The 13,739-nt window shown below is 46.3% G+C and overlaps 1 protein-coding gene across 2 annotated transcripts in view; it reads right to left on the bottom strand.

Annotated features, from left to right (window-relative positions):
- LOC115547264 (potassium voltage-gated channel subfamily KQT member 2-like) overlaps positions 1 to 13,739 on the bottom strand; it is a 23,261-nt gene extending 9,522 nt beyond the window's left edge. For both annotated transcript variants that reach the window (XM_030361342.1, XM_030361353.1), the window contains exons 1-7: positions 12,936 to 13,739; positions 4,831 to 4,921; positions 4,266 to 4,392; positions 3,512 to 3,687; positions 2,619 to 2,744; positions 2,304 to 2,414; positions 812 to 907 (exon numbers count right to left, since the gene is read on the bottom strand). In XM_030361342.1, coding sequence (XP_030217202.1) covers positions 812 to 907; positions 2,304 to 2,414; positions 2,619 to 2,744; positions 3,512 to 3,687; positions 4,266 to 4,392; positions 4,831 to 4,921; positions 12,936 to 13,240 — 1,032 coding nt within the window. In that variant the 5' untranslated portion in view covers positions 13,241 to 13,739. The remainder of the gene's footprint in view (positions 1 to 811; positions 908 to 2,303; positions 2,415 to 2,618; positions 2,745 to 3,511; positions 3,688 to 4,265; positions 4,393 to 4,830; positions 4,922 to 12,935) is intronic.

Raw genomic sequence — 13,739 nt, 5'->3', positions numbered from 1 at the left:
CAGGAATCGTATCTACCAAATTCAAAATTGTGTAGCTTCTCTCAGCTCACGTTTAGTTGAAGTGTGCAGTCATCTGCCCTCTGATGGTTATGATGAAAAATGTGGCCCTCTTTATCATGAAAGTTGCCCAACCCTGAGCTAGGTGGTGAGCTAGGTGGCTAGCTCGATGTCTACCACACCGCTATGCTCCGTGGCTATGTGGCTGAACTGGGTTTATCTGGCAGACAGGGGCTGCACTGTACTGTTACATCAACAACTCAACACTGAGTCATAACACAGCTATTAGCGTTTGAAGCACCATGGTTTGCGTTCGGGGGATGTTAATGCTGTAGCCTACCGTCAGACTATAAAGTGGAGGGCTATTGATTGATGGAGTTAATCCAAACAATCCCTTACTTTGATGCTCAACTCCGTCCTGCCCTTGCAGCAGCTAAGCCCAGAGGTTCTCTGTTATTGAGCGTCTACTAAGGCAGCTCAATTATGGAAAAGTCATAATCACGATTATTTTGGTCAATATGGAAATCACGATTATTCAAACTATTATTTTTTGAACTGGAAAACGTGATGTATTTATTCAGCATGTCTCTCCCAAAAAACACTTTGTATCTGAGAACTTTGAAATTTCGCCCTATGGTGAAACAGAAATTGTTCGAATCCAAAAATAATGTATGTATCCAGCTGTTCTGCACATTGTATAAAACATTTAACGAAAAAAAATTAAATAACGAGAACTTGATTATATTAGTTGGTCGCGGAGGGGGAAGGTTCTGCCTGGAACCTGATCTAATATGGATGCCTGGTGGTTCCTCACCTGTATGAGGCCCGCCGCAGGGTCGCGTCTCTTCTCAAAGTGCTTCTGCCTGTGCTGCTCCTGGACCTTCAGGGCAAAGCCAGAGCCAAGGATACCCTGGGAGAGAGAGGGGAGAGAGACATTGGGGTTGAATTGAAGAATGTAAGAAGAAGAGAGAGAGAGAGAGAGAGAGAGAGAGAGAGAGAGAGAGAGAGAGAGAGAGAGAGAGAGAGAGAGAGAGAGAGAGAGAGAGAGAGAGAGACAGAGAGAGAGAGAGAGACAGAGAGACAGAGAGAGACAGAGAGAGACAGAGACAGAGACAGAGACAGAGACAGAGAGAGACGAAAACAGAGAGAGACATTTATGAGCAGAGTGGGATAGACCTTGAGGTTAGTTTTAAGACTGTGTGTATGTGTGTGTGTGTGTGCGTGTGTGTGTGTCGTTGGGTGTGTTAGTGTGGGTGTGGGTGTGTGTCTGTAGTTGAGTGTGTGTGTGTTTATGTGTGTGTGTGTCGTTAGGTATGGAAGTGTGGGTGTGTGTATCGTATATAGGCCTATATGTTATACTCAGGATAGTTAGAGAGAGAAATAGAGAGAGAGAGAGAGAGAGAGAGAGAGAGAGAGAGAGAGAGAGAGAGAGAAAGGGGGGGAGAGAGATAAAGAGAGACAGAGAGACAGTAAAAGAGACCTGACGAGTTGAAATCCGAACATTTGATGGAGACAGAAGAGGGGAGGAACGACCACTAAAACGTCAGTCTAACTCTAACAGCGGAAAGCAGAAATCAGCATCAAACGCAGATTGATTCGCAATCCAGCGGCTAAGAGCCTGATGAAAGCAGGCATTTCCCGAGCCAAAACGCCACTCTTTCATTAAACTAATCAAATATATGACCCAGTCTCGGCATGCTGACCGGGCCTCCGTGAGCAGTGGAAGCGATGCCCTTAAGGAATTCTAGGAAGGAGCTCTCTGATAGCCTCTACCTTCAGGCCTAACTTAACCAGACCTAGCAAGAAATGTCTAAATGTAATCATCTACATCAAATAGTATCACATATTCGTTAAACTGATTTGATCTCATCACTCATTTACTATCACTAAATATGTGCATATGTGCTTATACGATGACAAAAAGCACCCACGACGGTTGATCGTGCTTATCACATCACTGATCCATCTCACTCCCAACAACTTTCTTCCTCACATTTCCTTTCTCCTCGGAACCCTAAGATCGGGTCGAGCGGAACTTTTTCGCGGTGATGTCATGCTCTCGTTGCCTAGGCAATGTGACTGTACCACTACCGTATTTACTGCCGGACTGGCGGGAGCGGAGGTCACCAGGGGAAGGGGATGAAAGGCCCTCTCCACAGCCATTGTAGGGACCACAATGGAAACAAGCCTTTGGGCTTTATTGTGTTTTTTATCCTTTTCAACACTTGTTGTTGATAGTTGTTCAATAAAGTTTTCAATCAATCAAACCCGTCACTCCCCCCCCCCCCATCCCGACCTGACCTCACCGCGGGGAGGGCGAAGAACGCCACGCCGATCATGCTGAAGGTGGCGGCCAGCAGGCGGCCGTTCCAGGTCTTGGGTACTTTGTCCCCGTAGCCGATGGTGGTCAGCGTGATCTGGGGACAGGGAACACAACATTCCCAACGGCACTAAGAATTTCCGATCGGAACGTCGGCGTAATGAAAGACGAAAAAAAGCTAGAAAACAAAACAATTTGCATTTGGGTTTTGAAGAGTCTGCTGTGCCTGTTTGTGTGTGAGTGAAACGACTGTTGTTGTTGTTTACTTCATTCGGCCCTCCGTAACAATAAATATCCTCACCAGTCCCCACCAAAGGGCGTCAGCATAGGTCTCGAATTCATCATTGGATTCCTTTTCCACTGAGTAGACCAGGAAAGATGCCAGGATGAGACACAGGAAGCCGATGTACCAGGCGGTAATGAGCTCCTGAAAGACAGCGCAATGTAATAACCAGTCGGTGTAATCACAGATCAATCTGAATTTACTGATATTGTGAGGGCTCTGCTACCACACACCGTTTATGATATTCTATCAGAGTGGGGACATGAATATTCACAAACCATTTACAATATTTTATCAGAGTGAGGACACAACTATTCATACACCATTTACAATATTCTATCAGAGTTTGGCATGACTATGTACCCATTCAGAATGTACTATCAGAGTGGGGACAGCGGGGACATAACAAGGTATATATTTTGTTTATTCTATCAAAGCAGGGAAATTACTAAACACACATTCAGAATATCCTACCAAAGTGGGTACATTACTAAACACACATTCTGAATAAAATACAAAAGTTGGGATAATACTAAACAGACATTCAGAATATACTACCAAAGTGGGAACATTACTAAACAAGCATTCATAATAATCTACGAAAGTTAGGACATTACTAAACAAACATTCATTATATTCTACCAAAGTGGGTACATTACTTAACACACATTCAGAATATTTTATCAAAGTGGGGACATTACTAAACCCACATTCAGAATATTCTATCAAAGTGGGGATATTACTAAACACACATTCAGAATATTCTACCAAAGTGGGGACATTACTAAACACACATTCAGAATATACTGCCAAAGTGGGGAAATGACTGAACACACATTCAGAATATTATATCAAAGTGGGGACGTTTCTAAACACACATTCTGAATATGCTACCAAAGTGGGGACCCCACCTTGCTGTGAGCGTAGACCACGGACCCCAGCAGCTTCCAGGTGCCTCCGCGCCGGTCCATACGCAGCATCCGAAGGATCTGCAGGAAGCGGAGACTTCGGATGGCGGAGGTGGCGAACACGTTGCCTTGGGAACCGGCCGCCAGCACTGACACGGAGGCGATCAGCACCATGATGTCTGGCCACAAAGAAGAGGACTCTTTTTGTTTTGAAGTTTGCTCCCGAGTATGTTTGACTATATTTCTGACTTTAAATCAGAAGTTTCCTGCTATTTATTGCCTGACCCTCCACAACCCCCTGCGTGTTCCTTCTCAAGGTTACTTCCTACTGATAAACGACTAGTGAAAAAAAAACTTTACTTCCAACTTGTTTTATACAAAATTTTGCATAACTTTGGTAGCTGTTGAAAAATTACACTTTCTCTTCCTACATGAATAATGGTGGCTGTGGCTGGAACTGCTGACTTTTAGTGTTATTAACACAAAGTCCTCTTTTCAGGTTTCTCCTGTGGTCTGAGAATAATCAGATACCAACCATAAACTAATCACAAATCAGTGAGTGAGCTCAGTGAGATCCTGGCTGCCCACTAGTTTAGGAACAGGAAAGTTCTGTTCTTAACTCAAATGAATTATAAAAAACTAGGACAACACAGAAGCAAGTCCCTTGGGTCCTTCTCGTTCCCGAGGTGTGAGAGGGACCTGACAACTACTTCATTAAAACCACCCCAACCACAACCTTGAGGTCACCGCTACTCACCGATCACACAAAAGGGCTTCCTTGCGAACTTGAGCCTCCCGCTCCAGCCGCGGTAGCGACAGCAGCATCCTGCGGCCCAGATCCTGACGATATACTCCACCCCAAACACCACGATGGTCACGAGTTCCTGGGGCGGAGGAACACAACAGCCTGCTCAGACTGTCCTCCTCCAGAAGACACATCTTTGCTCTACAGAGCCACGAAGGGACCCTCTCAACCCCCTAGCTGGAGCAACATACTATGGGTCACATATTGTTGCCCTTCATCACTTTGTGAAAGTACGGGCGTTCCACTAAATTGTTTGCAATACATTTCATTAGGCTGCTCATAAAAACAAACAAGGTCAAACAATAACAGAAAGTTTAAATTATATTGCATCATCTCCATCACTAGTTTTACATTATAACCAGGCCAGGAAAGCAGCAACAATACGATGTGATTGTTTTGCCAGAGATCCCCTTGGAAGTACACATGCTCTGTCATGCACAAACAGTTCTAGTAGTTATCTCAGACAGTGTCGATGCTAAACGAAACAGCGTTGGCAGATGTGATGCAGACACCTTACCAGGATGTACAAGGCACTCTCTGAGCTATTTTTGAAGTCTCTGATGGTGGCAAAGACGGACAGTATAAGGCAGGAAAAGACCAAGAGGAAGCTGAAAGAGAGAGAGAAGGAGAGAGAGAGAGAGAGAGAGGGGGAGGGAGAGAGACAGGACAGAAAACGTGTTAGTGTTCTTGTCAGAAAAGTTAGCAAAAAAAGTTTGAAGTTAGAAAATAAGCCTCCTCATGTCAGACTATTTGACTGGAGAAAGATGGACGGTTCTTGACGAGGGGCAGGGTAGTCTCGTGGTGTGGGAGCCCACCTCAACGGTTCTGTGTTCAAACCCCAATGTCCTCTGTTTACCTGCAGAACGTCCCCGTGACTCCTACCTGATAAAGGCCTGCATAACAGTCGACTCTCACTTCACCTGAAGGCCGACTAGAACCTATTAGAACCTACTGGAACCGACTAGAACATACTAGAACATACTAGAACCTGAGGAGGAGACAAAGGGGGACAACGCAGGGCGGTCAAAGGACAGGAAGCCAAGCAGAGTCCAGCAGAGTTCAGCGGAGCTTACCGGATTTCACATTAATTCAATATCCATCCCGAGACACTTCTGGGTTTAACAACTGGAACACTGCTGTGTAATCTCATCAGCCCGCTGATGATCCTATCATCAGATCATATCAGGAACTGGATCGGGTTCCTACGTTCGCCTTTATACAATCACCCGGTCGCTCAAAAGGTGATGAGCTGTGCACGAGCGCGGCTGCTAATGCTGTGCATCCCGAGCCAGCCCTCGCTAAATGGACAGCATTAGCATCGTGTGAGGGCTCCGCTGTGTTTGTGTTTGCTATCGTCCCCCTCTCTGTTTGGTTGGGAGAAGGACACAAACGCATGGGGAGCCTGCTGTCACCAACAACCTTGTGTCTCATTGTTTGCGTATTTGATTAGAGTTGTACCGTGCCATACTGTGAAGCTGTCCAAGCACAAAGTGTGTGATTTAAATGTGCAATATATAACACAAAGGGTTGTGTTTGAATGTACAATCTAACACAGAGGTTTGCATTTGAATGTACAATATAACGCAAAGTGCTGTATTTAAATGTACATTTGAGCACAAATTGTGTTATTCAAATGTACCGTTGAACCTAAAATGTTGTGTTTAAATGTACAGTTTAAACAGGGTGATTCTAGATCACACATTTCTTATAACTGCATAGCACAGTATTTTCCCTATACGACTATTAAACAAGTAAAAATATATAATATATGTTTCTCAAAACAAAAATAGACAACGTGCACACTCCGCATTGACCGGATCAATACAAAAATGAGTGTAAAGGCATTAACAACGGAGCATCTCTAAGAGGTAGTATTGATGCAAAGGATGGATTGGATATCACCTCCTCTTACACGATAACCCAAGGCTTGTGGACTGACGTAACCCGACCCGAAGTAGGATTCAAGGGGAAACCGAGGACTGCTTGGAGGTATGCTCCTTAATTTGATTGGCCAGGGCGATCAGGTGAGCTTTAAGCTGCATGTGGGAGAGTGGAGCTGGAGCAGGGCAGCAGCGAGAGGCTTCTCAGGGGGGCTGGGTCGAGGAGGAGGGCTGGTTGGCATCCACCAGCAGAGCTAATGTTGAACGGCTGGTGAAAACTAATACAGGGGATTTGAAAGAAGCACTCAAAAGGAAAGGGCGACCTGCATGAATCACCGCGTAGAGATACAGAGGAGAAAGGCCAGAGGAGCAGAGAAGCTCCAGCGCAGTATGACACATCGCAGACTTTCTGTGCTCGTATGATGCGATAATCTCACTGCGGTAATGGCACGCCATTAACCACATGCAGACTTCCATGAGGCATTAGCTCGTGCTAACGTCTGTCTGAAACCTAGTTTACTGGGGAAGGTGAAAGAGTGGGGGGACACATGATGAGATTTAAAGCAAGTTGGTGTGCTGAACCATGGAGACCTCTCCCAAAGGTTGCACTGTAGAGGTAGTTAAGTACAGGCATGAGCTAAATTAAATATGATCTCACAACAGAAAGAAACATACTCTCTTGTATTTCAGACCATAACTTCACACTCATGGCCGTACACCCTGAGCCTCACTTTAGCACGCTACACCAAGCAGGAAGAACACCCAGCCAGCTTGTACTTTGTTTTACTCACGAACCATTCCCCCACCAGTGCTGTGTGAGAAGGTTCCAGTGAATACTTGTCAAGACTCTGATCTTGCGTTGTTGTAATTACAAAACAAAAATGAAGACGTACATTATTAATGTTTATTAAATAATATATAGGTTATGTTTATTATTGCTGGTCGATAAAGTTCAGACCAGAAATAGAAGTACTCCTCAGCGTCTTCCATTTCAAACGCATCAGACCATTACGATATTAATAACCATGCTACATGATCAATAGCATAGTATTAGTTCAAAGCAATGTAGTTCAGGTTTGGGTAAGGGAAACTTGAGCCACACCGAGCTGTGGGGATAATGAGCCAAAGCTGTATGAGAAACACAGTACTACACCTAGCCTGTAGCACATCGGCCTACTAAACCTTTATGTTTTGTGTGCGACACCTAGCCCTCAGCACATATTAAACCTAGCTTGTAGCATCAAAAGATCATGACCTGAAACAACACACTTATTGTATGTTGTACGTCCTTGCACTTATAGTACTTAAATAGTACTTAGCAATGTGTAACATCATATCCTAGCTATCTTTGTTGTGTACGGGAAATGGGTTAGCCTAACAATTGTTATTGCTTGGCACTTGGTTCTATGAACATCTTGTACTGATAGCGATACATTCTTGTTTTTTCTTTCTTCTGACAAATGTACTTATTCTAAGACCCTTTTTATAAAAGCGTCTGCTAAATACCCTTAATATAAATGTAAACAAACCTAGTGCTTACAGCATTCTACACTCAGTGCATCAGAAGGTCGAAGCACAATGGGGTTGCATCCTTCCACAAAACTGCCTAACCAGCAGTTCAGGGGCAATGTTGCACAAACAGCGGTAGTGCAAAGGAATGGCTAGACCGGGCCAATTTCTGCAGCCCCTCAGACACTGAGTCAGCATATGATTTCCGACCGGACCTTGACCTTTTTTGTGTTTTTTGTGTGCGCAATATGTGCCAACATGTGAAGCCTGAGGTTCCCGTCTTGGGCGCTGAAGTCATTATCAAACAGCAGACATAAAATAGCTCCCTTTTGTTTCTAGCCATTGACAGGGCCACCGACAGAAGTCTACTTACTAAGTTTACTATTTATTCATTGAGCGGACCATTTATGCAAACTTGCAAAAAAGTGAAAGATGTCATTAATGTACAGGTAGGGGTTAGGGATATCTGGCTTTAGCTGATGATTGCTGAGGTCAGGAACTCTCAAGTTGCAGAATCATTAACAAGCTGTCATCAGGGAATTTCCCAAATTGCTGACTTTGAACGCACAAATGAAACAACTTGTTTTTGGTCCACTTTATGCATCAGTCATGGAGGAATATGATTGGTTTTCCAAACACGTACTGTAGCTGACCTCTAAGGCCTGTTTATGATCGATAGCCTTACTGTTTAGACCGATAAGTTGGTGCATTTTAACGTTTCATGTTCAAGATGTTTTGCATTTTTCATATACATCAGCAAGTTTGCCATCAACCATGAAGTTGTTATTCTACATATCAGTTTCAAATAGATATACAAAATATTCCCTACGTTATTGATCCCATATAGAAAATGTTTATGTCACAGCAGACTTAGACGAAAAAATAATTATCTACCAAAAAGTTTATATATATAACATGCAAAATGTTGGTAGTAGAAAGGTACACGCAGAACGTTAAGGTACAAATGATTGTAATTCTCATTTAAGGTCATTATTGTTAACATTACTGTGCCGCTGTGCAATGATACGAGACCTCACACTCTGCTCAGCGCTGAATTTGTGAACCTGGCCGATAATGGCCGCTAATGAAAATAAGTGAGGCTGGCTCCGAAGGCTCCTGCAGATGCTAATGAAGGGGCGGGAAGAACTCGGGCCCAGACCTTTTCTTAATGCTAGAGCTCAAGCCTGATGACTGGAGCATCGATCACCAGTCCAGCCCTCTCGATAAAGGAGCAAGGATGAACTGAGACCGATTGGGATGGTAAACAGAATGTACCAGATTCCACTATTGGCCCGGTCATTTGGATTTGAATTGCAATCTTCTGTGTTTATCTATTGCGCATCTTCTGATGTTTCACATAGACTAACACTTCAGATTCAACAGTAACTCCGGCAGCACCTCAGTCTAAACCGGGAAACGTGCAACCGTCAGGTTTGGTTTAGTCCGGTTTCAGAGTCTCCTTCGCATTCTCAGGTTAACTCTCTTGGCCAGGCTAGTCTGGTGCTTAGGGCGTTTGACTCATAGCCAAACGTATCTGGGTTCCAACCCCAGTGACTGCTTTGCCCTTGAGCAAGATGCGGTAACTGCTACTTGCTTCTTAATGATTTATGATCTGTGTCTAAGAAAACTGCTCACTGTAAGTCACTATTGATAAAAGCATCCACTGAATGACTGTATAGAATGTATAGGCTGTGCTGCTGCGTCAGTGTCCGGCTGGGAGCTAAATCGTCCGCGAGACGCCCCAAGTCTCCTGAGGGCTGCAGCACAACTCCCCCTGTGGATTTATGTAGGCTTCACTGCAGCCACACATCTTCCCTGAAGCTTCCAGAGTCACTGCAGAAAAGAACTGTATTCCCCAGTCAGAGGGCTGTGTCGGGGGATGCGAGGGCCCGGCTCGATCGGCGACAGGCTTACCGTGTGATCTGACGAGAACATGAGGGAACACTGTTCTGTCTCAGGTGAGAGTTTCCGCCGTCAGATTCTCCCATAAATAGTTGTCGTCAGACGTTTTGTTTGAGTTGGGCTCTGGTGGACGTGTTTTTGTGCTATAAGTACTAATTCATTTCATGTAATGCTTACCCAAGGAGTCTCCGAATTAACCTCTAACTTGATCAACCTCAGGCAGCCTAGAAAATGGCCTTCCTCCTCCTCTATAACTGCATCTCAGTTTACCCAAGGGGATTCCCTTGTCTCCATGATAGAAACTGTCCGGCACCCAATTCAACGCTAAGACCACTGTATATAAATATGAACACTGCTGGTCTACTGAAGTACGATCTCTGATATTTTCTGTCCCTGTTTTGGGTCCCGACGTGATGCCCATGTTTGGTGTTCCAAGGAGCCCAGGCCTAGCATAACTAATAGGTCAAATCCCATTAAGGACTGAGACCCGGGGGGGGGCCTTCAGTCAACAGAGCAGTCGCCCCGTCCAGGCCCAAGCCCTGGCTCACTGGAAGTCAGTGTTGATCAATGACGATGTGCCATTTCTCAGCGGCTGAAAAAAACCCTGCATTTCCTCTTCGGCCGAGGCTAACGAACCACATTGATTTCCGTCTGCTCTGAGACGGAGCCCATCGGGGCAGCAGGTCTTTAAAGGTGATGTGTGTTATCATGCAGTCCTAACGACGTGTAGTGCCACTCGATTATCTGGTCTGGTTTCTCTGTGACAATGTACGAAAAAGCAATCACCTCGATGAGGAGACACTGTGCCTGATGGTAAATGGTAAATGGTCTGCATTTATACAGGGATTCTCTAACCAGTGGCCACTCAAAGTGCTTTACAGTATTAACTAACATTCACCCATTCATGCACAAATTCACACCCCGACGGCGGTGACAACCATGCAAGGCGACTGCCATCTCGTCGGGAGCAGTCAGGGTGAGGTGTCTTACTCAGGGACATCTCGACACTCTCAAGGAGCCGGGGATCGAACTAGCAACCTTCCGATTAAAAGCCAACCCGCTCTACCTCCTGAACCACATGCCGGCCATTGATCGTAGCATCTTGCTAGCAAAGTTCCACATTCAAGCGATGGGAGGCTGTGCTTCAGTCTGGCTGCGTCTCCTGGGGACAGCGCCTGATGGGACAGATACAGAGGAGCCCCTGCTGGGAACATCAGACCAGGGAGACGTTCACACGTCCAAACGGGTGTGTGTCTGCGTTAATGAGACACTGGAGCATCTGCCGCTGAGCGCAGGGGAGGCATTGCAGGCTTTTAGTCAGGCTTGTCAGAATTCATCAAGGATTAAAATAGAGAAAGGGCGGTATTGTCCTGTTTCCAGGGGCTCCACGCCAATCTGAAAGGTTCTAGCTTTGAACCTCAAGGCGTGAAGTCATTGGAGGAATCCCTGCTCCTTAAAGACATGAATCTATGAAACAAATCACTGTTATTTGCATCTGCTTTTTTTCTTCTAAATGGCATCTGCTAAATGACAAAATAATGAATTGTAGTCGTTAAATTGGGTTCAATCGTAACAGTATATTGACCGTCCACAAAATGGCATCACATTTCATTCTTTCATGACCACAATACCATCAATTAATATTTAATTCAATAAAGTACTATTCTGACCATAAGCATTCCGCATTGACACTGCAGGGATGGTACTGTACTGGTATTGATTTACTGGACTATCATACTGGATTGGTATTGATCGACTGATGGGACTGGTATTAATGTTTTGGATTAATGATTGGACCGTTATTGATCTATTGGACTACTGATTGGACTGAACGAACAAAATATATGCATGGATGGTTTTGTTGTTGAAACTCAGAGAGAGAGCAAGAGCGAGAGAGAGAGAGAGATTGCTGAAGAGAAAGACAGAGATAGAGAGGGAGATAGCTAGATATATAGAGACAGAGACAGAATGCTTGACATAGGAAACTTCATCTAATGATCCACTGCACATGCATTACAAATACAGGATGAAACCCAACACCGGCACGACCACACCGTTCCAGAAAACACGACAAAGCAGCCTTCTATCTGTCAAATGTCTGCAAAAACAACAGCCTGAACACTACTGGAGGAGAGGGGATGGAGGGGAACACAAGGGATGCGTACCAGAGTGTCTCATACAAACCGGTAAAGCAGTCAAACTAAGTCTAAGAGGGGATAAAAGGACCTGAGCGGGGTGTGAATTATGCATGAGTCAGAAGGAGCCCACGCCGCTAAGTCGAGCAGGTCACATCTTACGGGATCCACTCTGAGGGGAGGCTGCTGCCACGGAGGTCATGTGATCGTGGCAGCATCGGTCGTGGATCTCTTGGCCCGACAGCTCCTCCGCGGACAATATCTGAATTCCTAAGCAGGAGTGCAGAAGGCTCGCCCTGAACTGATGAGAGAACGCTACCACTACTTCCCCTAGGCCTGCTAGTTTCACGATACAACATGCATGGGCCTATGGGCACACATCAGAAGATTCCCATCGATCCAAGGTTTTCTGGTGGGTTGCAACAGTATGGATCTGATATGAACCCAGACAGGGGGGGTGAGTCAGTGTGAGTGTGCAGTTTTACATGGAGGCTTCCGTCTGAGCATTCATGAGACGGGATGTGTGCGCGGGAGGGCAGACCAGACGGCACAGCCGCAGTTTCACTTTCACCTACAGCGAGAAGATGCACTATTTGTGTAAGAGTACAGGAAGCACATGACTCGACGTATGGCTGCAACACCAATTAGTTGGATGAGTGACGTGGCGCGGGAGCTGACTACGGCCATGGGTGCTGAAACAGAACGGCTGCTTTGGTGCTGCCGCAATACATGGACCACCACACACCGTCGAGCGCAACACGGCATGCCATGTCAAACACGCATATTCAATGCCATGTAAAGTATAGATGAGGCTGTGGGACGCATTGCACTGCCGGAGCTCTGCCGCTGCATTGACCGGCGCGGTAACCGTTTGCATTCAATGCAGCGGAATAGTTGCAGAAATAGTTGCACGTTGCAGAGCATCATTGTGCAGGGGTAGGGGGTGTGGTTCATAGGCCTACTATATATATATAAACGCGTTATATCGATACACGAGGTTGCGCAGAGAGAGAATACGAGCATCTCATATTCTCTGATATGCACCATTAGCTCACCGCCACACTACACACTCCACACCCCAGAAACTCCGCGGGCCAAAAAAAGTCTCACGTCGATTGCCTCGCGTGTCCAGCCCGCCCGTCCCGTGCCCAGCACATCCCGACCCGGAGCCCCGCGGGGAACACACGCACACTTACACATAAGCGTGGTAGATGAAGGCCCATCCCCGCGGTCTCTCCAGCGCTTGGTACAAGAAATTCTGGAGTTTCCGATAGCTGGCGTTCTTCTTGGACGGCCTGGGTCTGGGTCTCCCCCCGGAGACGCTGGCCCGTGGTCTGGAGAGGATGCTGCCCCTCTTCGCGTCCTCGATGAGCAGCGCTCCGTCCCGGTTCGACTCCGGAGCCCCGGGGTCCAGACCGACGAAGCCCACTTTGTGCCTCGATTTCTCCCCCCCGGCCTGGTCCGGGTAGACCCCGCCGCCGTTCACCGCTTTCTGCACCATCCTACCGGGACTCGGGCGGCGAACAGCAGCTGGTCGCGGTGCCTTCGCCTCGGGGATGCATCGCCGGTGCCTATGAGAAGGGGTGTGCGCTGCTGGGCTGAGCTCGTGAATGCAGTTGGTGCTGGTCTCCCTCCCTCCCCCCCACCCTGAGAAACCAATTAGAATAACCGCTGGAAACTGCAATGTGTGAGCTTTCTGCCTCCTTCCCTCTCTCTCCCTCCCTCGCTCTCTCACACACACACACACACACACACACACACACACACACACACACACACACACACACACACACACACACACACACACACACACACACACACACACACACACACACACACCTTGATATCCCTTTTATCATGTTTAAGCTACACGTTGTAGCCTACCGTTTAAACTCAGGTATTTGAGATGAAGGAACACTTTTTAAGGTTTCCAATAAAAACAGTGATATAAACATCCACTGGATAGTAGTCCCATGACTTATTGACACACACACACACAC

This window comes from Gadus morhua, chromosome 1 (genome assembly GCF_902167405.1).
Source record: "Gadus morhua chromosome 1, gadMor3.0, whole genome shotgun sequence".
In the NCBI taxonomy this organism is placed as follows: domain Eukaryota; kingdom Metazoa; phylum Chordata; class Actinopteri; order Gadiformes; family Gadidae; genus Gadus; species Gadus morhua.
The sequence above is the reverse complement of the archived record's forward strand: the minus strand, read 5'-3'. Positions and strand labels throughout refer to the sequence as shown.